Below are 27,142 nucleotides of genomic sequence, written 5' to 3'. Positions count from 1 at the left end.
AATCGGCCAATTTCCAGAAGACTTTCAACTCTTTGTCTGCTGCCGTTGCCAAAATGTTACGCCCGGATGAGCTGCAAAATGTCCGTCCAACAAGGTGACAGTCTTCATACATCTGCGCTCATCTCCGAGTCTGATAATAAGATGGCGGCGGATGAGAAGAGCGATTAGCCTCGCTAGCTTTGGCTATTACGATAGTTTTCCATTTTTTTTTATACTGGTGCCATTGGCGGCGAAGACGCAGGGCAGACTCGCAAAGCCAAGCTCCGTCTTCATCTCCAATATGTTAAGGCCAATAAGAACGGTCTTTTCTTTTCTAGAAGCAAAGCAAAATCCATGAGAGGGAAAAGATGTGAACGACCGTAATGTCATTTTGAGAACATTTGTTGCGCAAACGTCAAAATCAAAACTCATTCTCTATTTTGAAAACAAATATAAATGTATTTTTTTTTACTATATTGATTTACTTTTAAGTTCATGTTAATGGCCGCTCCTCCTGTCTGACATATGGCATAGTATACCGTAATTCATTTCCGGTTCTGTTTAGCTAGTCACTATCACTTAATAACGTAGCTGCTATTTTGATCTTCAAAGTTAGGATGTCCTCCATTTTGACGCAATTCTAGCAAGACGTGAAAAACAGACCCAATCACCCAAGCACTTAATTCCGGTGTTAAAGGCGCTAGCCGTGTGGATATTAGCTTAGCAATTAGCATGACTTCTCTTAGCTTATTTGCCCCCCCACGGGTGTGATAATTACTGACTTGGGAGCAACTCTGCGACGTGTTTAGCCCAAAGCTCGTTGCTAGCTAGCTAGCTAGCATAAGTAGCATCGAGTTGTGCCTCATCATTCTACTACCCGAGGTGGTGTAATAGCTCTTTTTTTTTTTTTACCTTGCCACGATGTCCCCTCTTACAACAACCTTGGATGACCTTGATTTTGCCATCTTTAATGTTGTTGAACCAAACGATCCGTTTGCATCAGAGTTGCATGCAACGCTTGTGCAATTGATGTCACGCCAAAAACAGAAAGTAACTCTTTCTGGAACGTCTCGACACTCGCAAACTGTGAAAGGAAGCTGCCATGTTCACGACTTTGAATCCAAGGAGCAAACGTGCCGCATGACGGCGTCCCGATGAAAGCGTGTCGCGCGCATCACTTCACAAAGTGCTGCCTCGCTTCAAATGTGGGAACGCAAAAGGGCATTTTCATTTGCGCTCAAAGGTCACACGGCGTCTTTGTCTTGAGCAGTTAAATAGTCCGTGTCCATCATCTTATATAATCAAATGCAGGGAGTGTTGGAATTTATTTCTATATTAATATAAACTCAAGTTAATAATCTGACTCCAATTTGTGACCTTACCAAACTATCACCCATCCAACAATAGCATGCTCGTTCTGCAATAGAAAGGTATCAGGAAGCCGGCATTTTCACACACGAGTGGATTTATTCCTAACACTCAAATCTAATACAAAACAGCTGGGGTCCCGGGTCCCTATCAATACAATTCTATACGTCTCTGTCTCAAGCAGCCGACGTAGTCTCATCCGAGTTGCCCCAGTGAATAGTTATACTACACAGTATTTAAATGACACAGAAACAAAGGCATCCTGACATTATTCTATTGGCTACGTGTTTTCTGCAGTTTAACTTTAGCTTGCTTTTCATTGGCCGATCTTCATCCGCAGCGTCACTGGATGGCTTCTCCTGTTTTGTACTTTTCCGCCCCGGTGTAAAACAAATGTGGTTTACAACATACTTTGAGCTTATCGCGGCTCTGCATCTCCCCTTGCAATTAGCATCCTTTGTTCTGAAACATTCCATTCCTGCAACCCCCACTTGCATCACACACATCCTGTATTTCACCCCCACTCACACAAACTCTTATATTCCTTTAGGAGCAACACTTGTTGATTCTTTATAATAATATTAAATGCATATTTTTGTATTCCCCCGCCTAAATACGTTTGTTTTTTTTCAGTCACAACGCGTTTTTGAACATACAGTATAACACACATGTGTTATGCATAAAGAGAACCGCTTTTTTTCTGCTCAAACTGATCTCTTTATTTTACCTTTTTTTTTTTTTTTTTACTACATTTTGTAGTCTGAGGAATAATATAATTCATTTCCAGCAAACTTCTACTTCCTCTTATGTGTTTACTATGTATTTGTATGGACGTAAATTTTAATGCAAATTAATTTTTTTTAACGGGATTAAAGACCGCCCCTTAACTTGGAAAGCCTGTACTGGGGGGGATTACAATCGCAACGCAGCAGACACGCCCACGTTAAAATTGAGCAGTAATAAATGTAATAAAAATGCATATATTTGTGGAGACTGGGGTCAAGTTGTATTTTACAATTTTAAAAAAATACGCAGAATTTCACAAGAGACAAAGATTAGGTAGCTCTTGATATGAAAAGAAAAATGTACTGAGCTGTCACCAATGTCTTACAAATGCAATAAGGCCATCTAGAGGCATAAAAATGACTTCAACACAAATCAATATTTCACTCGTACAGTACATCTTTTTAAATTTTAACTCAATTGGGTGAATTATTATGAAATTACTGTATCAATGACTAAAAGATGCAGCCATATTTCTATTAGTTTATTTGTTCCCCCCCCCCCAGTTTATGTTAACAAGAGTATGAAAACTACATTTAGAACAGATATAAAGTTGGCAATTAATCGTGAGTTAACTATTGAAGTCATGCGATTAATTCCGATTCGAAAATGTAATCACCTGACACCCCCCATTTGAAAACACGACACGTGTTCTAGAGATAACTCAGCAGTGGTGGAACATTGTGATTTCCGAGGAATGTTTGTCAAAGTGGCCATTCACGGCAAAGATCATCGCAGCCACCAATTTGTCAATTAATCGCTGCGCAGCATCTTTGGACCTCATCTCGTCAACAGATGCACATTTACATTCCGTCTTGATCTCTATTTAATGCCGGTGTCTTCGAAGCAAATGAAAGCTGTTTTTTTGTTTGGTTTTCTTGCTTTCGAGCGCTCCGAAAGCGGCGGCGGCGCCGACAAATGACCGCAAGCGAATGGCGACTGGAGCTTCATGATTCTGTAACACGGCATGAAATGGGAGTGAATGTCATTGTGGTCCATTACTGTAAGCGGCCCGGTCCATCCGGCCTAATGCGCTTTCGTACGTACAGTACGCCTTGGCAGCTCATTCCTTTTTTTTTTCAGCAGGGGAGTCGCGCTCTCCGATGATGAAGACGTTGTGTCTGTCTTCGGACAGGATTAGACCAAAGCACGCACTGTGTCACTTTCAGCTCGTAATAATGCAAACTCCCAGAATGCAACGAAAGCTCGCATTTGGCAACCTTGAGGAGAGACGGTCAATCAATAGGTGCAAATCCACAAGACATAATTAACATACATACTTTTTTGTCGTAATAAATAAATAAATAAATAAATAAATAAAACTCTTGAGTCAAGTAGTGCCTTGTGTACCAGTTCTGATGTTCTAAAACCACCCACGATAAACAAAAATATGTAATGTATCATATACTACTTTTTATTTTAGTATTTATATATATATATTCTGAAGACTTACGCACAAAATATGTGAGGCACAGGTATTATTATTATTATTATTATTATTGTTATTGTCCACTTGAGGTGAACCCCTGACGTTCTATACTATAGTATCTGTGACTTTGAATGTGTGTGGCTTTTAACTCATTCACTGCCATTGACGGTTATAGACGTCAAATATTCATTTGAACTATTTCTATTGGTTTAACGTTTTCTTACCCTTTTGTTAACAAGAGTATGAAAAATGACAATTTTTTTAATTGTACTTTTAGAACAGATATAAAATGTGTGATTAACTCTTTGACTGACAAAAACGTTAAATAACGTTTAGTAAAATTCTATGGTGGAGTGCCAAAGACGTTAAAAGACGTTTGTTTCAAAACAGAGGTGAAACTAACCATTTTCTATTGTTGATTACTGAAAAACGGAATAAGGTAGAAACAAACTTTTTTTTCTGATGAAAGATGAGAGTCCAATCTTTCATTTGGTAGTATGTGTGTTTCCATAGTCCAAACACATAGTTTTCTGTGGACCTTGAAAGATCAGTCAAAAATGCTTAAATCGGCTGGCATCACTTTTCTGAAAACGTCTGGCAGTCAAAGAGTTAATCGTGAGTTAACTCATGAAGTCATGCAATTAATTACAATTAAAAAACTTAATCACCGGATGCTCCTAATTTTTAATAATCTTTTTTTTTTTTATTCCATCAGGCGATTAAAATTTTTTAATTGTAATTAATCGCATGACTTCAATAGTTAACTCCCGAATAATCATACATTTTTTATCTGTTCTAGATGTACAATATTTTTTCTTCTTCTAGGTTTTCGTACTCTTGTTAACAAAAGTGGAAAAAAATGTTAAACTAATAGAAATAGTTCAAATACATTTTTTGACGTCAATAGCCATCAATGGCAGCGAATGAGTTAAAAGGCGGGGCCTGGCCTGGTGAGTGACGTGGGAGTCAGCGAATGAGAGGGAGTCCCCAACGTTCGTCGTGGCCCTGTGTGAGTGTATGTGTGCTAATGTGTTTATTTTAATCAGTGAGCTACAAGAAATGAGTTCATGGTGTTTACGTACGAGTTGAAATGATCTCAAACTTAGAGAAAAATGAAAAATTGATCTTACGTAGCAGGAAAACCGTGCATGGCGAGTTGAGAAAGCCATGAAATCATTATTACAAGTCATTAATAATTAGCCTCTTTTTCACAACCAAGGAGTTTGTCCAATGGGGAGCAGCTGCACATTTTCCAGGAACAACAATTCCCAAAGGGGTCGCGATGAGGGTCCGAAATGAGACATCTGACGCTGAACTCTCAGCTGGCCTGGCGCCCTGAGGGAGGAGCGCGCACTGTACGCGCCTGCATCCGTGACGTTCCGCACTGTCGAATGTGTGTGCGCGCCGTCACCGTGCCACGTGAGTGTCGTGTCGTTGTCCCCAGCGTACCGTACGCCTTGTGTTCCCACGCCTCGCCTGACACCGCTAACGCAAACAGATGTGGCGGCCGTGACAGGAAGTCGAGCGCTTCTGGGACGCGCTCAATCTCGGACACTGAGAGCACGTGACGGGCTCGTTGTGTGTGCAGCGGCACTGAGCTACAGTATGTTTACTACCTACCACTTGACTTCCTTATAATATTTGTTCTAAGAATTGCATTTATTTTTTCATATTACATGTATGTGGATGTTAGATTTTGCCTGGCCAATCAGATTCCGGCCCCTTAATGTTGCTATGTCAATCTAATCTGCCCAGGCCTTCACAATCAATAGTGCTGGGCTGGCTCATAACATTTGAATTAGGATAGCAATGAGACAATCAAATTTCACATTTGTCCTCACTTTTTTTTTTCATTTATTGAACATAGTAATACAAATACCAGTCAATCCGATTTACATGAAAATAAAAGAAAAATTATAAACAGAGAAGAAAAAAAAACATCATTCAGGCAGTTCCAATAATAATATATATATATTTTTAAATAATTCTGCATGGATATTAATTATCAAATGACATTTCTTGTTCGCTACAAATTTAAGAGATTTAAAATAATTGTCAATTTCAATCCCCCAAAAAAATTTGAATAAAGGTTTCAAGTTTAGAAATGTACATTTATGGATACGAAATGTTCCCAATAAAACATACAAATTAACCAAAGTTGACCATTTTTTGTTCTTGGATTCAAAACGGGTAATAATGTTTTTACCATCCAATATAATTTTGTGTTTTGATTCACGCGTAAAATGATTTTCAAAATCTTTCCAAAAAACAGCACTAATGGGGGCAATCAAAAAAAATAAATGCGTTACAAAAAAATGTATCATTAATATTTCCAAAACGTGAAACATACAAAATTTTTAAATGTAGTTCTCTAACTTTATTGGTAATGAAGAACTTACAATAGTGGCAGATATTAAAAGGAAACCCGACTGCCATGACAAGTTTGCTCTATATTATTTATTTGGTTGTGGTTAACATAACTATGAGATCCATTTTTCAAAAATCATTTCCAGAGATGAATTGAGCTTTACAAAGTACTTTTTTTTTTTTTTTGAAATACTTTTCAGAATGTTTGTGAGAGTCGAGTCATTAGCTATAATGAAAATTAATCGTGCGAAATTGTTCTATTTATTTCCCTTATGACATCATATTTTTTTTCAATGGTGTATCTGTGAAACCAAACTAAATGTGTGCATCGCTAGGGAAGAGCAAGATTTCAAAAAATAAACACATTAAAAAAATTTTTTAAAAGAAGCCTGGGCATCCATTGAAATCAACATGTGAGTAATGTGTGCGGGAACACAATCATAACGAATGAAGCAAATTGCACAAGTGAGTCAAGTGCGCTCGTGCAGGCGCTCTGCGAAGTAATTCTCAAAAGAGGAGATTAGATTTCGAGGCATTATCATCTTTTTAAATGCCATTTAAATGTGTGCAATGAAGTGTTGCTTACACGGACAACAGCGCCACCTAGCAAGCTATTCCGGTGGCCAAATGATTTGACATTATTGTAGTTTAAGTGCATCGCGATGACGTGATTGCAGTATTGGCCGCGTTGTGACACCGTCTGTCCTGTTTTGTTCTTCAGTCCAAGACAGGAAGGCACAATTGCGCTTCATGCTGGAAGGCCAATGAACAACATTATGGGACGGCGCCGCGTTACCTTCCACACCCACACGCAATTTTTTTTTTCTTTTCCCCTCCCACACAACATATTAAAGCACACTTTTCCAAAGTAGTCCTTATGACCTGTTAGGGCTGCGCAATATATATATATATATTTTTAAAAAAAAAATCAATGTTGTGATATTGGCCCGTGCAATATGCAAATTGCAAACATGCAACAAAATTCATATGGAAATTTGTGCATAACGCAAATGTGGCCCGCCATCCAATAGTTGAACATTATCGAGAGGTTGTTACACTTAACTCGTTCATTTTAGATGTTTCTGGGGGTTGGCGAAGGACTCTGGTTGGTCGGTGCTGGATTTCACTTTCCTTTCTTTTCTTTGGTCCTTCCTCAGGTCTCCTGACGGCCTCACGACTCTGGCTGGATTCTGAAGTGTTCGGTTTAGGTGAACGGTATGGGATTTTTTAATAGGTTTTAGGTGAACTAACGAATACACGCACACACACACATGCACATACTCACCCACATACAAAAAAAAAAAAAAAAAAGAGAGAGCAATGATGATGACATGTCAAATCGGTAAAATTACCGAATGAACAATACTGAGCTCTCCAGAAAACCAAAACAAAAAAAAAACAATTAACTCATTCACACCCAGACATTTTCACTGAAGCAACCCCCTTCGCTCCCGGCTGTTTTACTGGATTTTGACTGATTTTGCAAGGCCAACAGAATATTCTGTTCTATTGCTGTATATATATAAACCACAAGGACAATGGCGGACAAACAAGTCTGTTGTTTGTGGCTTTTCACTAGAATTGAAAAGATGGCCGGGCTGACACATTGCTTCTCCTTGTTTCACACTTTTTGGCTACGACAGGGTGGACATGACACTGACCGCGCGCACACGCACGCACGCACACGCACGGTGTGTCGCTGATGTGAGCGGCTCTTTGTTGCGAGGCGGCGGCGTTGGTGCCACTCTGGAAGCGATTTTCCTTGGCTGAGAGCCCGTTTGTGTCGGCGCTGAAAGGCGATGGAAAGTGCTCCAGGATGAGGCGCCGACTCGGACCCTTGAGCTCGGCACAGTGCCACGGGGGGTGCGAAGCCTGACCTTTTTAACTCCAGGCCACTAACGCTGGCTGACCCTTTACTTGGTAGCACTCGCCTCAATGTCAACTTACACTAAGTGGCGAGAAACTTGAGTCAATTGTTTTCACTTATCTTGAGTACTCATTTTTCTGATGACCTTTGACTTTTATTCCCCACATTTGAACACAGATAGCTAGCTGTACTTTATACACTGTAAAAAGTCCCAACTTGTATTTTAAAACAGTCATTGAAGTTGGACCAATTTTCATATAAATTAGACTGGAGAACGCCATTTTTGTTGAGTTGGGTTGAGAGCTGCATTTAAACTAATTTTTGGTTGCGGAATCCAAAACTGATCTCAGTTTTTCTTTTTCAAGTCATGGTTTTGAGCTATAGAATCCACATTTTCTTATAAATAAATAAATAAATTTGTATGTATGTAAATAAAACACTAAAACGGAGTAGCTTTCAAAACTAAAACAAAATAAAACAACAAAAAGTCCACAATTACAAGATTATTTATCTGCTCGTCTTCTAACTTTACATTTTTCATGTAACCGTGTTTAAGATGAAAAGTTATTAACTCATTCATTCCCAGCCATTTTCACTAAAGTAACCCCCTTCGCTCCCGGCTGTTTTGCTGGATTTTGACTGATTTTGCACAGAATATTGTGTTCTATTGCTGTTTAAAAAAAACAAAAAAACACGGAACCTACCAAAAGAACGATTAGAGTCTCTTCTTTCATCGGGAATAAAAGTATATTTGCATCTGTTTCCATTTTGCAGCAATTAGTTAGCATTAGAAAATAGCTAAATTTCATCATTATTCACATTTTAGTTTTAATCAGTATAATAATGTAATAATCTAACTCAACAGAACCCCCCCCCCCCACACCCCATTTTTTTAAATTTTTATTTAGGGCAATAACGTTAGCTAGACCAAGAAAACAAACAGGTTGTTTGTGCCAAACAATTAGCTGAGCTGTTTTTACTTCTAAAATGAGCCCCGTGAACACTTATTGCTTTGTTGTCAAATGCCAATTTTCACAACAGCAAACTTATAACATTTTGTTAAATTGCCAAAATGGAAATGTTATCGAAAATGATTGTTTTGAAATTTTGAGCTCGTCCAACTTTTTTTTTCTTTTTTGCAGTGTACTCAAAACAGTGTGTCGAAATAGCCTTGATGCTTTTTCAACCTCCACAAATGACAACAAGACGTAAAAAAAAGACGTTAATAGAAGTCGCGTCAGTCGCGCGTGAGATCTTCATTGATTGGTTGACCTTCCGCTTGCTGACTTTGATCCAGAATTGTAGAAACATGTTTGAACATTGAGGTGAAATCCTGAACCGGTTTCACGTTCATCATCAATCGTTTTTCACACAATCGAGTGAGCTATTGCATTTTTATTGACGCGTGCTCTCACTTTGCCTTGAATCCTTTTTTTTTTTACATATATATATATATATTTCACTGACATATTTTATCCGCACCAAAATGATTTTTTAATACCCTTTTGGACGTCCCAAGGAATAAAAAAAAAAGAAAGTTACCGAAGATTAGACTCCATCTTGTTGCAAGTGAGCTCATTTGGGAATGTCGGGGCTGCGCGAGGGATGAAAGCGGATACATGAAGATTTCTTCTATGATTTAGGGTGCATTTCATCTTCAGGCAGTACGCATCAGTCTCGAGTAGTGCTTCACGTAGGAGGAGGAGGTGTGAACGCTGTTTTTTTTCTCCCTTCCTCCTTCTCCTCTCCTTTCGCCGCACACTGAAAACGCAGCCGTTGCTAACCAAGCATGAATTCCGAGGAACACCGCATGGGAGCCCTGCGGTAAAACGGGAGACACACGCAAAGATATGCTCGGCCGCCATTTTTCACACCAGTAATGACATTGAGGTAATGAGTCAATGACCAAATACTTTGGGGCGGGGGGGGGGGGGGGGGGGTGGCTGTGGTTGTGCATTGAGCCTCTACTGGTCTCCCGATTATCATGTCGATCGATTATTTTCTTTTCTTTATGGGATGAATAAAGTATCTCGCTCTCGCCAATATCTATCCATCGTGTATGTCAATGATTCGATTCACTGTCCAGAGGTGGCAAATCCAGGTCCAGAAAGTCAAAACCCTGCCACAGTTTGTGTTTAGCCCCTGATGCTATCTAGCTAGCTGGCTCCCTAGTAGGTAAACAAGCGCCATGGGAGCTAGCTAGCTAGCACCTGGGGCTAAAGCCAAACTGTGGCATGGTTTTACTTTCTGGATCTGGATTTGCCACCTCTGGAAGTAAAGTCACTGGCGGCCATCTTACATTGGCGGCCAACACCCCCTAACTTGACTACATTGATTACTCTGCAGCATTTTCACGTTATTTTTTTTGCCTCTATGGTAAAAATTCCACAGTGTATGAAATACGCAATAAGTCTGGGCGAAGTTTCATTGTTAAGAAAAATACTTTTAATTTGCTCTTCTAAGATGCTACTGAAAGATTCGCGTGCGTCATGTTGTCAGAGTCATCAACAATCAAATGGAAGTCGAGCCTATCAGGAAAAAAATGAGCTGTGAAATGTGTCGCTATCACGATGTGTTACATCAATTTTCGACATTACTCGGTTTTATATGAATGTGGTTTGGTTTTACTCCGTGAATTTCAATAAATCCAACTAGGGCATTAAAGTGCATGTCTCACCTCTTCTGAAAAGTGGCGCATTGTCCGCTTCGGAATACGCTCGTGAATCCTCGGCTATAAAGGCTCCCGCGGCCTGGCTTATTTTCTTGCCTTTGTCTGAGTTGAGTCGATAACCCACTTTTTAAACGATCGTAACAGATGACGGCGATGACATGAGACCAGAGCTGTAACGTTGTGGATGAAACTATCAGTGACACCCGGCCGACCACAGATTACTGCCAGACGATGATATGAGATGTGTCAGAAAAGTTCCAGGACTGTCATCGCAAAGGAAATGCCGCCGGACACCAGAGACTCACTTGCACTTCGCCTTCCTGACTAGGCCGCCTGAATGGCAATGAGTCGATATGTTTTGGCACGACCCGATTCTCGCGGCTTTTTGGTTGGCTCACCCACAACCCGTCTCCTTCCTCTGTTATGAATGGAATATGGCGCAATGTTGGCTGCGAAGCCTGCCTTCTACTTGTGCCCTCTTCACTCCCGGCACCCCTTATCTGTCTTATTACAAAAAACGGCCAGCAGGTGGCAGCATAGTATAAGAGATCAACCAGGGCCATGTTGCAAAAAAAGCTATTTTCCCCAGTGTTTGAAACAGATTTGTGAATATTGATTAAATGTAGCTTTTTTTTTTTAATGCTAATTGCTGCAAAACGGAAACAGATAGAAATAAACTTTTTTTCCGGATGAAAGAAGAGACTCTAATCTTTCTTTTGGTAGGTTCTATGTTTTTATAGCAATAGAACACAATATTCTGTGGGCCTTGCAAAATCAGTCAAAATCCAGTAAGGGAGTAAAGGGGATTGCTTCAGCAAAAATGGCTGCCAGTGAAGGAGTTAATCAACAAAAATAATAGACCGATTAATTCAATTAGATTCAAATATTCAGTTCAATTCAATAACCATGCTACCAAAAAATTGCTTTTGTTTTTCATAAGGCTGGAACAAATGAAGGGCATTTCCATTTATTTGAATGGAAATCCAGTAAAACAGCCTGGAGCGAAGGGGGTTGCTTCAGTGAAAACGGGTGCGAGTGAACGAGTTAAAGGGCAAAATTTGCCGTTTGGATTCGAAATCTCCCTTTTCCGATCCCGTGTGCATGCCAATGCGACGTTTTTTTTGTTACGAAATCCAAAACCAGTTCACATCCAGTGAGCCGGCAAGACAAAACAGACGTCACATCACAGGACAACTTTTTGGGAAGGAGCCACTTGATTAGTGTTGGCCCGAGTTGAGTTGTCGGTGCGATCTGGAGCGTATCACAGTGGCGCTAAACGACTGGTCCAGGGTGCCGGCTGGCGGAAGGAGATAACGGCCCATGTGGAGGGTCCGCTGCGGCCCACCATTGGTGCAAAAATGCCCCCTCAGTTATTTAGCTCGCGCAGCCACACTCGGAGTGAGTTGGCCCCGTGCGGCACATCTGCGTCCCCTGAGTGAGATGCAGCACACACACGCACACACACGCACACTCCGGCAAAACACTTGTAAGCACACATAAAAAGGTGACAATCACACGAATGCGCACACTCGACAAGTGACAGCCACATGCAGCATATCTTTCTTTCTTTTTTTTTTTTTTCAGGAGAGCTCAGTATTGTTCATTCGATTTGACATCATCATTGCTCTCCTTTTTTTTAAAAAAACAACAACAAACAAATCAATTTAAAAAAAATTAATAAATGTTTTTTTGTTTTTTTTTAAATATATATACATATATATATATACATATACACAAATATATATATATATATATATATATATATATTTTTTTTTGTATGTGGGTGAGTATGTGTATGTGCGTGTGTGTGTGCGTGCGTGCGTGCGAGCGTGTGTGCATTCATCAGTTCACCTAAAGCCCATTAAAAAAAATCCCATACTAATAATATAATATAATAATAAATTGCCAGATGCAGAAACATCAATGTAAGTTATCACGATGTGGTGGCTCTCGCTAACAGACAGAATTAAGTAACCGGAATTAGGTTAAAAAATTCTATATACGTAGACCATGTTTCTATAAATTTTGATATTTGGTTTTTATTTGAGGCCGATATTTTTTCCATTAAAATGTGATTCATGAGGAGGTTAGACCATTGGTCGATATTCAGAGTTTGTTTATTTTTCCAGTTAACAAGAATTGTTTTTTTTAGCGATAGTAAGGGCTACAAGTGGAGATTGAAATTGTTTATGTGGTAAGTCAGTTGTTGTTAGGTCACCTAGCAAACACAAGTTTGGAGATAAAGGTATCCTACAGTCCAAAATAGCGGAAAGTTTTTCTAAGACTTTAGTCCAGAAATACATAACCGGAGTACATAACCATAAAGCATGAACATAAGTGTCTGTAGTGTTTTGTAAGCATTGGAGACAAATGTCGGCGTCTGAGAGTCCCATTTTCTTCATCATATATTGAGTAATGTATGTTCTGTGAATAATTTTATATTGGATAAGTTGTAAATTTGTGTGTTTTGTCATTTTAAATGCCTTTTCACAAACTTGAATCCAAAAGTCAGGTTCCGGTGCTATAGACAAGTCTGTGTCCCATTTTGAGATGGGTAAAGACATTTTATCCGTATATGAAAGTAGCTTATATATTTTTGAAAGTTTTTTGGTTGTTGTCGGAGAAAGCTTGTTAATATCTTGAGCTAAAACCGGCGGTTGGAGCGTACCCCGAAGTGTTGGAATTTTTTTCTTTATCATATTTTTAATTTGTAGATAATGTAAAAAATTTCCGTTTTCTATATTGTATTTTTGGAGCAAGGATGTATATGATATAAACATATTATCTGAGAAGAGATGGTGGAGATGTGTAATTCCTTTCTGCTCCCACACAGCTAAATGAAACGGTTGGTTGTTAACTCTTTGACTGCCAGACGTTTTCAGAAAAGGGATGCCGTGGGTGCCAGCCGATTTTAAGCATTTTGATTGATCTTTCAAGGTCCATAGAAAATTATGTGTTTGGACTATGGAAACGCACATACTGCCAAAAAAAGATTGGACTCTCATCTTCCATCAGAAAAAAAAGTTTGTTTCTACCTTATTCCGTTTTTGAGTAATCAACAATAGAAAATGGTTAGTTTCACCTGTTTTGAAAAAAACGTCTTTTAACGTCTTTGGCACTCCTCCATAGGATTTTACTAAACGTTATTTAAAGTTTTTGGCAGTCAAAGAGTTAAGTTGAAAGTCGGGGTTATGCCATAGGGGAGAAAGTCCACAGGGCTCCACTTGGGCTTTTGTCAATTCTAGTGCCTTCCACCAGGCAGTCACGGTGGCGGAAACCATTGGGTTTTTAAAACAATTATGACGCTTAATCGATGTTGTAATAAAGAGTAAATGTGGAAGTCTGAGGTTATTACAATCCTTCTGTTCTAGTTCCAGCCAACAGTTCGTGTCTCTGTTGGGTTGTGCCCATAGAACGATATATTGTAGCTGCTTGGCTATATAGTAGTACATAAAGTGTTTTAGTTTAGTTTAAGTGATAGACTAATCTTTGCTTTTTTTTTTATTCCAGTAAAATTTTGTTACGGCTGAGTCCAACAACTGGAACCATTTAGCCGTAGGTTTAAATGGAATCATTGAGAAAAAATCGTTTCTTTTGGGTAAAACTTTCATTTTAATGGTGGCTATTCGTCCTATTATACACATGCAGCATATCTATTGCATGCCTGTTGAGGGGGGAGAGAAAAAAAAAAAGTGTCTGGTGGATATCAGTCAGTGGAGAGCAATGACAAGGAGAAATAGCGGAATGAAATATTAACAGCCATGAAATATTAAAGGCATTCTTCTGTTTAACGGCGAGCCTTCTTGGGAATGTCGAGTCTCGGCACCAGTGAGTGTTTTACACGCATACCGACAATGGATCCAAATTTGAGCATTTTCCGCTTTCCCTTGCGATCAAAGTCAGCAAAGGCCTGGCGTCAAGACGTCAATCTTGAGCCGTTATCCTGAAAACAATCGGAGCCAACGATCGTGCGACGTCGCCGTTGATCAGAAAGCCCGAATGCGGTCAATTTCAAGTTTTTCCACAAACCAAGCCGATTGTTGCGTTCCCGTGTTGTCTGTTATTTTTTTCACATTTTTAACACATTTAACTCTTTGACTGCCAAAAACGTTAAATAACGTTGAGTAAAATCCTATGGAGGAGTGCCAAAGACGTTAAAAGACGTTTGTTTCAAAACAGAGGTGAAACTAACCATTTTCTATTGTTGATTACTGAAAAACAGAATAAGGTAGAAACAAACTTTTTTTTCTGATGAAAGATGAGAGTCCAATCTTTCATTTGGTAGTATGTGTGTTTCCATAGTCCAAACACATAATTTTCTGTGGACCTTGAAAGATCAGTCAAAATGCTTAAATCAACTGGCACCCACGGCATCATCCCTTTTCTGAAAACGTCTGGCAGTCAAAGAGTTAAGGTGTTAAAGGTAAGCTGGCTAAAAAATCGATTGGCTCTCTTGAACGGTCAACTGTCTGAGAAATGCCTTAAAACTCTTCAGGGGTCGTGCGTCATTATGTTACCTCAAGATTGAAAGTACACGTGTTTTTTAGAAAGAGTGTGGAATTTTTTTTTTTTTTTTAATTAATGATTTAATAGGGTACTAAAATGTTCATTGAACATAAGATATAATGTCAAATTGAATGATGCGGTATTTGGTAACTCAAGCCAGAATATTTTTTGATGACCTGAAAAGTAGCGATTTTAGAGATACAAGATGAAAGAAGTTAAACCTGTTCAACACGTACGATCACAAATCCTAAGGTGAGGTATCCACAACACACGCCGACGATCATCCGGAATTCGAGCATTATAGATATACACACTATAATAGGGCTGGGTATCGATTCTAATTTCCTCAATCGATTCAACTTCGATTCACAAGAGTTCAGTTGGATTCAATTTTTTTCCCCAATTCAATTCATTTCACTTCAATCCGATATTTTGATAAATTATGGAACATAATCAAGTCTTCTTAAATATCAAGGACATGATAAAAACTCCACAAACATTAAATTCCAAATTAAATTTTGCGTAGGAAGTAACTGGTTCAATGATTGATGAGTGTTATTCTATTTATATTTTTTATATTTTTACATTTTTGGGATGTCTGCATTCAGTTCCATCCCAAAAACCTAAAAAATGTTTAAAATAAATAAATAAAGAAGACAAAAATGGACATAAGTGTTTTTCACACAGCAGCGACGATTTGCATCAGCAAGAATGAAATGAAAACATCTTCATATTTCTAATTCAATAATTGTAAATATAAATGAAAGTTCTTTTTTTTTTCTTTTTTTTGTGAAAGAGTTCTGAATTGTCTTAAAGTACAAGAAGTCAGGTCTTTCATAAATGTAAGAGAATGTGAACATTAAATGTCAAGAAAACGGTAAAATACACCAAAAACCTCAGCCTTTAACTCTTTGACTGCCAAAAACGTTAAATAACGTTTCGTAAAATCCTATGGAGGAGTGCCAAAGACGTTAAAAGACGTTTTTTTTTTCAAAACAGGTGAAACTAACCATTTTCTATTGTTGATTACTCAAAAACGGAATAAGGTAGAAACAAACTTTTTTTTCTGATGGAAGATGAGAGTCCAATCTTTTTTTGGCAGTATGTGCGTTTCCATAGTCCAAACACATCATTTTCTATGGACCTTGAAAGATCAATCAAAATGCTTAAAATCGGCTGGCACCCACGGCATCCCTTTTCTGAAAACGTCTGGCAGTCAAAGAGTTAAAATGATATTTTCTTATAAAATTTAAAATGAAAAGATATTCAAATCATCCATTCATATCATGCGAGAAAAGGAAAATCCATTCAATACTGATTATTGGATTTTTTAAAACCGGCCCTCCACTATAAGAGCGTGCCGATTCCGTTTGTACTTTCTGGATGTTTCCAGTCATTGAGTTGTTGAGGTGCCGTCATTTGAGAATGACGTCGCGCTGTAGCAAGTGCGACACGACGGCAAGAGGCGAAGCAAGGCCAATCGTCGCCGTCCATCTGTCACGTCATCCATCAATCTCGAACCCCGGCACGCACGTGTCAAGCTTCATTTCCCGCAATGTCAAGGTCCAGTCATTTGCCCGTCTTAATCCCGCCAGAAGTCTGGGACGGCGATGAGTCCGATTCCTCGAGAGCACAAATCAAACATTTCTCGCATATTCTTGGAGCGAGCTTCCAAGTACGCAGAATCCAAAAGAGCAAACATTTTGTGTTGGTTGTTGCGAAGGAGGAGAGCTTTGTCTTTCCAGTGCCTCCACGCAATGTGATGGGCTTTTTTTTTTTCTCCGCCCACTGCTTGTTTTGTTTGACAAGCACAACAAAATGGAGCCAGAAACTCCCAAAGTAAATAACCACATTTGAAAAGCTGAAAAAACAATGTCTGCTTAGCATTTTGGATCAAATGAAATGTTGTTTTGTGGTCAGGAATCGTTGCCAATCTTCGGGCATGGTAACGCGGTGTGTCGCGTCGAGGATGGCAACCGTTGCCGTGGCTACCCCACATCAACTGTAAATATAACATGACCTACGAAAAAGTCTTTGGCGTCGTATGCTAAATCTAACCATTTTGATTTTACTCTGGAATTTGGTGCCATTTTTTGGCGTCATATTTGAACTAACTCCTCCTATAGTATCTATCTGATCGTCTTTTAACGTTACATTTTTCATGTAACGATGTCTAAGATGAAAAGTTATTAACTCATTCATTCCCAGCCATTTTCACTGAAGTAACCTACTTTGCTCCTGGCATTTTTACTGGATTTTGACTGATTTTGCAACGCCCACAGAATATTGTGTTCTATTGCTATAAAAAACATACCAAGAGAAAGATTAGAGTCTCTTCTTTCATCAAGAAAAAATAAAAAAATAAAAATATTTCTTTCCGTTTCGCAGCAATTAGCATTAGAATATAGCTAAGTTTCACCATTATTCGAAAATCTGTTTAAAACACTGGCAAAAAGAGCTTGTTTGCAACATGGCCCTCGTTGATCTCTTATACGCTGCTGCCACCTGCAGGCCCTTTTTGTAATAACTACCATTGCTTTAAGCCACCTCTTCAGGTCAGAAGCTGCATCAAAGCCTTATGTATATTCTAGCATAAAAAAACATATAAATACATTTTTGGGAGTTTAGTTTTTTAAGTATTAAAAACGTATTTGAAAAGTATTTTTAAAAAGTATTAAAAAGCGTTTAAAAAAAAACTTTTTTTTAAATGTATAAATACATTTTTGGGATAATATTTAAAATAGAACGTTTTTATACGTATTTGGGAGCAAATGAGTTCAAAGCGTTTTTGTTTCGTCCGACGCTGTTGCCGTAGCAATGTGCACTTTCCAAAGTAGAAAAACTACGGCAGTTGACATTGGGGCAGGAGGCAGGGACCACCCTGGACTGTTCGCCAGGCAACCGTAGCCGGAGGTCCCTGTATTTTAACGATGGAGCTGATGACACCTGGTGCTTGTTGTTATTGTTTATTACGACAGGCCCCCGGAGGCTCTCGCTCCATAATTGCATGTGACAAATGAGCCTGGACGGCAGGATGGCGGCTGGTCATTTTACTTGAGAGCGTCAATCTGAGCCTCCATCTCCGATTTCCCGGCTTTTGTGCCTAATCCATTTTTTTTTTTTGCATCTCTGAGTGGCCATCGTGATAATCTGGCAATCTTGGCTATGGTTATTCATTTCTTTCCCCCCCCCAGCTTTTTCAACCATGCAGTTTACAGAGATGCTGTCTTTGGGATTTTCAGTTTTGTGACCATATCGTTCCCTCGCCCGTCGCTCAGCAATTATCATTGGAGCCGTGTTGCCAAATTGCCCCCGAGCATGAAAGTGCTCCGTGCCGGACCGCAGTTCAGCAGCAGCGCGAGAAGCTTTATGGCCGTCACACTGCTGTGACGCGCACCAACATCGGGTTGTTGAGCATCATAAGCCTCCCCCTCCGAGCCTTTCAACAACCCGAGGTCAGTTTAGGTAAAGCGTTCTCACGCTCCGAAGCATCTGCTGGATTGAGCTTTTGTTGATGCTGACTTTTAGTGCAGCGACTCCAGATCGACTTTGGCTGGCTTTGCGCAAACGCTTGCTTTAAGAGTTCCATCTTTTCATCAGTGGTGGGAGTTGCAGAAGTACGGAAGGTGATTAGGGCCAGCGAGGAGAAAAAAAGAGCTTGGCGGGATTCTGACTTTCTGCCCCCCCCCCCACACACACAATTCAAAGTCAGAATTCTCACTTTAAAGTCAGAGTTCTGAGAATAAAGTGAGAATTCTCACTAAAACAAAACGCTTTGAACTCATTTGCTCCCAAATACGTATAAAAACGTTCTATTTTAAATATCCCAAAAATTTATTTATTTAAAAAAAAAAATGTTTTTTTTAACGCTTCTTAATACTTTTTTAAAATATTTTTTAAATACGTTTTTAATACTTGGTCCTAAACTCCCAAAAATGTATTTATATTTTGTTTTTGTTTTTTGACTTGACTGCTAACCCTTTTTTTCCCCCTCTTCATTCGCCCTAATCCTCTTCCGAACAGAAAAACAAATGCTGTTGAGAGAAAATTGGCGTGAATAGTGTAACTTTGTGACTGTGATGGCATTTAAGCTTTTCAAGCTGGCACTGAACTGACAATTTTGCAATTCTCCTCCAATGTCAACTGGCGTTGATGATCTTATAAAAAATTACAACGTGTAATCAATCAAATTCTAGCGGCCTCGCGTGTGTCTGAATGATTCCTGATACAAAATAGAAGACAGGGAAAATGTATCGGGACTTTTGAGACACCGACTTTTAAGGTAAGAAGTCACCCCCCAAAAAAAAGCAAAATCTACTTGAGTACAGTAAATCTACTTGAGTACAGTAACAAAGTATTTATACTTGTTTACCTGCCAGCACTGGTTGCAAGCTTGGTGCGCCGGCATCCGCACGGAAGTCCATTTTTGCTCAAATCGCTACATCCCCACTTGACCGGAATGAGAGAGAACAAAAGGAAATACCTCCCCCGGGGAAAGCGCAAGGGGTTAAACCCATTACAGCAGACCAATCAGGAGTGGGGGGAGCACCGCAAACCTCCGCAGTAAAAGAGAGAGACGGCGGAGAGGGAGAGTGAGGACGAGAGCGAGAGGGAGGGAGCGCCGATGGGGAGAGCAGGAGTGCCACGGTTTTGCACTCCCGTCCAGACAGCCGAGGGAGGACGAGGGGTGTTCACGCGCTCGGCTGCCCGGATGGACGAGAGGCTGGATGAGGAGAAGCCCGCCACGGACTGACTCCCTTGTGGTCCTCCCGTCGGATCTGGGAAGGGAAAAGTACTGTTGGATTACCGCAGCCGGCCGACCTCGATCGTCACCGGAGCGCAGCGCGGAGACGAGAGGACAACGTGGAGCGTCCGCGTTTGCCCGGCATGGTGAGCTCGTCTGCCTTCGGACCAGGAACTCGCAACTCATCCATTGACCGGTCTAGAAACCGCATGAAAACTGGACCCGCATGCACAACAGTTGCATCTTTGGCGTCATGTAACTTTTGTAGATTGTCGACGGAACCTCAAGTATGCAAGACTGGAGGATTTGACTAAGATCTGATATGCGTGCTGCGTATGTAGAGAAGATATTCGGAGGGCGATGGAAGATTCGAAACGATAGAACCAAAGACAAAAACGAGGAGTTGAAAATCCAGGGTGGACGTTTGCAGAATATGACAGAAACACTTGAGTTTCTTTGCATATCATTGAAGAATTGTTGTCATGAACTGATCATTTTGTTGTGGTGGTCTTTGCAGATCGGGTTCCTCAGCCAGTCCAGGGTTTGCTCTTCCTTTTGCTCCAAAGTCAGCTAAACATGATTAAGCAGTTCTAGAAACGAGATACGGATGAGATCATAGAATAGTCTGTCACAACAGTCGCAGAGTAGTGGACATGTTTCTTCCGGGGGTTGGGGGGAGGGGGGGGGGTACGAATCATACGGAGTGTCATGGGAGGAGCCGTCCATGTCTGCTTGACAAGTTTCCCGGGGAATCACGCTGCGCTCGCAAGGCATTCCGCCTGCCCGACATCATGACAAATTGCGCAAGCGTTTCATCAGCCGGGCTGTAAAAGTGTCACAGAATCATTTCACACAAGCGCTTTTCCGCCGGATGATTTGCGTGGACAAAATTAGACGTAAATTGCCGGCGCTAATGTGAAATACTGGCAGAATTTGCGGCAGGCAGAAACACGGTTCGACATCAGAGGCTCGCTGCGATGCAAACGACAACGTCTTGGTTGGCGCTCTGCGAGGGGGATGTATTTATTTGCACCAACGCATCCCCCACTCGAACCTCTCCTCCACCTCCTCCTCTGACCCCCTCATGCATTGACTTGCTCTTTCTCTCTCCTCAGGTCGCCTCAAGGCGCAGGATTGAAGGACAGGGAGAAAAATCCCCTTCCCTCTGAACTCTGTGGGATGACCTCCCCCTCCCAGCAATCCCCCCACCCTCAGCCGCCGCGGATAAATTCTGCTATCGCAAATGTCACGGTGGTCACACGCCATGCCGATTGGATACGCCGCTAATCTGCTCCACTCACGCAATCTCCCGTTATTGCGGGTTCAAGCATGTTGAGGGGCCGGCGAGAGACCTGTGCTGGGTTTGCCAGTCTGCTGACGCCTCCGGAATCCAACGCACGGATAGAAGAGGCAGACGGCCAAGGCCTGCTCCAATAGTGCTCCCGGGGGGAGGCATGGGCCGGGGCGACTGGCCGGATGCGCTGACCTCATAAGCGGCCATTACGGACATGGTGGAGGCGGATCAATCCACATGACTGACACTCTCTCGTGGAATACAAGCTTGTGGATATAACTCGGGATCCCGGCATGAGCAATTGGAGTGTTTTTACGTCTCTCCTGGATGGGGACGCCAAGTGATACGGCAAAAACGGGAAAGTTCTTCTGACCGCATAAACACTCGAGCGGCCGGTCCAAGAGAAGTCTATCGTAGGACAAAAAGCCTGCAGCCCTCCAGACGGACGACAGGTGCAACCCCGCTAAGGAAAAGCCCGACACGCCGGCGATGTTTGGACGTGATGCTCGATCAGACGGATCCCGCACAGACTCGCTGGCCTGATTCCACCACCCCGCGACTCAGATAGTGCTGGAGGCGAGGGTAAATACCACTGGAAGCCCGTTGGAAGATATTTCCGGGTCACCTCGGGCCTCATTCCCGTTTATTTCTCCAGGGAAAAAACGTTTTAATATTGCACGGGTGATAATTCAATCTTAACAATGAGTTTTCGCTAGGATTTACGCAATCCGACCAATCAGCAAGTCCAAAGAATCCGATATTCAATCACCGACTGGATCAGAGGATGGAGAAATATATCTATTTAAACAATTTGTATTTGTATTTGTATATTTGTCTACAGTTGACTCCTGATATAAAATCAACGTTGACGCATTGAAATTTATTGAAAAAAAACCCCCTTCATTTAAAGCCCAAAAATTCGTCCAAAACAACAAACATCATCTATTTTTTAGACATTAAAGAAAAAAAAAAGCATGCTAATTTGCTAATTACTTTGGCTAATGCTAAATTCTATTACTTACTTACAGAGAGAAAAAAATGCATGAACTTTGCCACATAATTCAAGAGGAAGGGGAGTTTGCTAATTCCTTTGGCTAATGCTAAATGCTATTGGTAAATTACAGGGGGGGTTTACGATCGCATGAACTTCACCAGTAAGTTAAGTGGAAGGAGGTTTAGCTAATTCCTTTGGCTAATGCTAAATGCTATTAGTAAATTACAGGGAGAAAAATGCATGAACTTCGCCAGTAATTCAATTCAAGTGGAAGGGTTTTTTTGCTAATTACTTTGGCTAATGCTAAATGCTATTGCTAACTTACAGGGGAAAAATGCATGAACTTCGCCAGAAATTCAGGTGTAAGGGGGTTTTGCTAAATACTTCGATCGTCGGATACTTCGGATCCGCTCAATGACGTTACTGATTGATTGCGCAATTATTACAAAACACTCAATCGTCATCATCGATAAAATGCTAAATATCGGCCGATCTTGATCTAATCGATCAGATCGGTGTTAAGTCTAGTTTCAACAAACCTACCTCCCATTTTGATTACAATTCATTTTGTGTCCATAACTGATAAGTCGTTTACAAGGCACCTTATGTGACTCGACCATTGATGGACAGTCAAGTGATTCAAATGAATGCGGCTGCCTTCGTCCATTTGCAACCAAACAGAGCTCAAAGGTGGCCACGGTGTCGTCTTTCTTGACCTCTGCTGCACATGTATTATGCATCGGAAAAATACTGTATCCAGGCGCACTTAAGGTCGGCATTGTGTTCCTATGAATTGACAGCACGGCAGCCTAGCTTGACAAGATTGATCCAATTTATGGTAACTCAAAAGGTTCAAAAAGGAGCCCTGCACGAGTCGCCGAGCTTTCACAATCGAATTTAAAGCTGCAATCAGCAAAGAAGGGACCACACACAGGTTAATGAGATGCACCCTCATCTAGCGGAAGCGCCTTTAATTCTTGTCATTGTTGTTGAGTATACGTCGCTGGCATAGATAGTGGAACATGGATACATTATTTGAAGTAAATACATTATATTCGTGCCAATCAGAGGTGGCAAATCCAGGGCCTAGAAAGTAAAATCCCTGCCACAGTTTGGCTTTAGCCCCTGATGGTGGCTAGCTAGCTAGCTCCTGAAGGTAGGGTGACCAACTAACCCTAACCACTTTTGGGAGGACGTTTGGGAGGAAAGACCATTTTCTTACGTCCTGTTTGGGCGTCCGGGAGTTTTATAAATTCATGAAAATATCCGCTTGGCATTGCGTGGCTAATAAGTGAAGTACACTGCGTAACTGCCACAATTTTAAAGGCCGGGGCAAGTGTCGTCTTTTTTGGGGGGGAATGGGAATACGTTCACCCTACCTGAAAGTAAAAACCCTGCCACAGTTTGGCTACTTAGCTAGCTAGCTCCCTAGCAGGTAAACGATCACCTTGGGAGCTAACTAGGGAGCTAGCTAGCTAGCGCCTGGGGCTAAAGCCAAACTGAGGCAGGGATTTTACTTTCTGGACCAGGATTTGCCACCTCTGGTGCCAATTACGTGAAACTGGATGATTTCCAACAGCACACCTGATAATTTCTCCGATTTTCTCTCACACTGTTGGGAATCACAGTTTGATGATACTCTACTGTACCTGCTTCTAATTATGGCTCATTTCAATTCCCTCAGGTCTAGGTTGGAGTCTTGACTGCCTTCTTTCTGGTTTCCCCCAACACTCTCGGGAAAGTCCAAAATTATGCATGTCAAGCTCATTGAAGACTCTCAATTGTCCATCAGTGTGACTGTGAATGTAAACGTTTGTGTGTCTGTAGGTGCCCTGTGATTGGCTGGCAACAGTCCAAGACATGTTCCAACTTTTGGCCAAAGTCAGCTGGGCTAGATCGTCTCTAGCTCACCCTAATGAAGATAAAGCCGTATAAAAAATGGATTCATGGACTTTTGGACTGTTTTTTGCCTTTAAATTTGAGGCTAAATTCGTATTTGTCCACATTCCAGCGATCCATTTTCTGTACTGCTTGTTCGAAGAAGGTCTGGATTCTTTATCAAGTGACTTAGAACAAAAGTTGGCATACAATCTGATCTGAAAACCCGCTATGTGAACCACTACGCTGTTTCCACACTATATTGCGCTTCATCGCTCGCACTCCAGCTACAAAGTATATTGCGGATTTGTAATGATCTTTTTTATACATTTTTACAGCATAGCCACAGTCGTCGATCCTCCCACACACTTTAAACACCATTAAAGTCAGTAAAGCACACATTTTAAAGTGTTCCTTATCACCTGCTCTCTCCTCTTGCTATCGTAAAACATCACTTTGAGGAAATAAAACGATAAAACTCGCTTGCACAGTTCTTCACAGAAGATGCAAAGTGTGCTCATTTGTAAGTCCTAGTTGAAGTTTGTCGAAAAATTAACACAAAACAATCTAGAATTGAACAAAGTGTAGTTAATCACTCAAATGTTTAACGAAACCATGACATTTAATCTAACGAAAGGTGACTAGCTTAATGCTAAAGCCCGTATCCCACTGAAGGGCGAAGATTTGTGATGCTGGCAAATGTTGATTTCACGCCAGGGTTTTGCTCAAGGTCCCAACCTTGACTTAACGTTGCCTAAACAGATTTAATGTTTTTTCTTGTCGCAAGGAAATTTAACGAAGAAACGTCCCCAACCCTCGCAAATTGTCCCCTAAGCGGGATACAGGCTTAACACGTAACATTTGAGACTAAAGGAAATTAGCATAGATGTTAACGGTTATTATAAACCTTCACACAACGGCTACTGTGACACTCAAAGAGCAGCAACAAACACAAACAGAGATTCGCTAGCTTAATGCTAACATCTAATGGGAAACTCTATACACGTGCTAACAGAAATTTCGATTATTACAACCCTTCAAACTAGTGCTACTAAAGTGCTACTTTAAGACGCAACGAGCAGCAACACGTACAAATGGAGCACGATACTTATTAGATATTTGCTTCTGAACTACGCTACATCTTTTCCAGTAAACCTCATATGCTTATGTTGTGGTACTACACTGAAGGCGCTCAATTGGAACTTGCATGCGCGCCGTAAAAACTCATTCACTGGCATTGACGTATACAGCCGTCAATGGCAGATCACTTAAGAAACGCGATATAGTGGTGGTCAGGGGTGTCAAATCCAGGTCCAGAAAGTAAAAAAAATCCCCTTCCGCAGTTTAGGTGCTATAACGTTGGTGTGACTATCAAAGATTGGTGGATTTAAGACACAGAAAGACCGACATCATCTGTCCTTTGTCTCCCTCAAACATGACAGGATAATGCATATCATCCCCTGCCCAAAGGAAGAAGGCACCATGAGCAACGTGACAGTCACCGACAACACCGAGCCCCTCACCCGCACCATGAGCCCGGCGCCCCCCAGCCCCTACAGCTACCCCGTCAGTTTCCAGGTGTCGGTCACGGGATTCCTCATGCTGGAGATCCTCTTGGGCCTGAGCTCCAACCTGACCGTGCTGGCCCTCTACTGCATGAAGTCCAACCTCATCAGCTCCGTCAGCAACATGGTGACCATGAACCTGCACGTGGTGGACGTTCTGGTGTGCCTCGGCTGCATCCCCCTCACCATTGTGGTGGTTCTGCTCTCCCTGGAAGGGGACCGGGCCCTGGTGTGCTGCTTCCACGAGGCCTGCGTGTCCTTCGCCAGTGTGGCCACCGCCGCCAACGTGCTGGCCATCACCCTGGACCGCTACGACATCTCGGTCAAGCCGGCCAACCGCGTGCTGACCATGCGCCGGGCCCTTGCGCTCATGGCGGGAATTTGGGTGCTTTCCTTTGTCAGCTTTCTGGTTCCCTTCATCGAGGTGGGCTTCTTCGCGCAAGGCCACGCCGAACTCAACCAGACCCTGGTGGAGAACCTGGTCCACTCCAACCAGTACTACACGGAACTCGGCCTCTATTACCACCTTTTGGCACAAATTCCCATTTTCTTCTTCACCGCCGTGGTCATGCTCATCACCTACTCCAAAATCCTGCAGGCGCTCAACATTCGCATCGGCACGCGCTTCCACGCCTCTCAGAAGAAGAAGGTGCGCAGAAAAAAACGTCCGTCCATGACGGCAATGACGCCGCAGCAGGAGCCCACCGACGCGTCCCAGAGCAGCGGCAGCCGCAACCCCACCACGCTGGGCATGCGGACGTCCGTGTCCGTCATCATCGCCTTGCGCCGGGCGGTTAAGCGGCACCGCGAGAGGCGGGAGCGGCAGAAACGGGTCTTCAGGATGTCCCTCCTGATCGTGTCCACCTTCCTGCTGTGCTGGACGCCCATCACGGTGCTCAACACGGTCATCCTCAGCCTGGGCCCCAGCGACCTGATGGTCAAGTTGAGACTGGGCTTCCTGGTCATGGCTTACGGGACCACCATCTTTCACCCGCTGCTCTACGCCTTCACCAGGCAGAAGTTCCAGAAAGTCCTGAAGAGCAAGATGAAGAAGAGGGTGGTGTCCATCATCGAGGCCGACCCCACCCCCAACAACGCCATCATCCACAACTCCTGGATCGACCCAAAGAGGAACAAAAAGGTGACGTTCGAGGACAAGGACGCCCAGCAGAAATGTCTGTCTTCGAAGGACGTGGAGTGAAAACGACGTCGGCTCACCGCTTCAAAAGGGGAAAAAAATGTTCATCCAAAGCCGCCACGCACTTTGTAAATAACGTGCAATAGGATTTACAGGAAAAACAAGATCATTTATTACTATTTATTGAGAACAAATGTAGGTTTCATAGACGGGACAAACAGTCTACTGTACCGCAGGCAGTGGTGGCAAATCCAGGTCCAGAAAGTAACAATCCTGCCACAGTTTGGCTTTAGCCATTGATGCTAGCTGTCTCCGTAAACTAGCAGCATGGGAGCTAGCTAGGGAGCTAGCTAACTTGCACCTGGGGCTAAAACCAAACTGTGGCAGGGTTTTTACTTCCTGGACCTGGATTTGCCACCTCTAACCATAGGTACTGTATTGCATGGCTTTTTTGTAACTTACAGCACATTGTGTCCATACATGATACGTGTACAACTTAGCCAAGGAAGTAGGAATTGTGTAAATGTTTATTTATAAGAATAAATTGGCTCTCTACTCA

The 27,142-nt window shown here is 41.8% G+C and overlaps 1 protein-coding gene across 2 annotated transcripts; it reads left to right on the top strand.

Moving 5' to 3' along the window:
- On the top strand, positions 1-27,142 carry LOC144054183 (G-protein coupled receptor 22-like). Of its 2 annotated transcripts, none has more exons than XM_077569366.1 (3): positions 1-94; positions 20,830-21,590; positions 25,323-27,142. In XM_077569366.1, exon 3 carries the CDS (start codon positions 25,327-25,329, stop codon positions 26,644-26,646), a length of 1,320 nt encoding a protein of 439 aa, XP_077425492.1. In that variant the 5' UTR covers positions 1-94; positions 20,830-21,590; positions 25,323-25,326; the 3' UTR covers positions 26,647-27,142. The 2 variants fall into 2 exon arrangements, with proteins under 2 accessions (XP_077425492.1, XP_077425491.1); XM_077569365.1 differs by lacking the exon at positions 1-94 and adding an exon at positions 19,541-19,860.

The sequence above is a fragment of the Vanacampus margaritifer genome, chromosome 6 (genome assembly GCF_051991255.1).
Source record: "Vanacampus margaritifer isolate UIUO_Vmar chromosome 6, RoL_Vmar_1.0, whole genome shotgun sequence".
NCBI lineage: Eukaryota > Metazoa > Chordata > Actinopteri > Syngnathiformes > Syngnathidae > Vanacampus > Vanacampus margaritifer.
This window is presented reverse-complemented; position numbering and strand designations above follow the sequence as displayed.

What these genes read in the sequence shown, in the direction of transcription:
- LOC144054183 (XM_077569366.1), top strand. Translation starts at nt 25,327, where the DNA reads ATGCATATCATCCCCTGCCCAAAGGAAGAAGGCACCATGAGCAACGTG.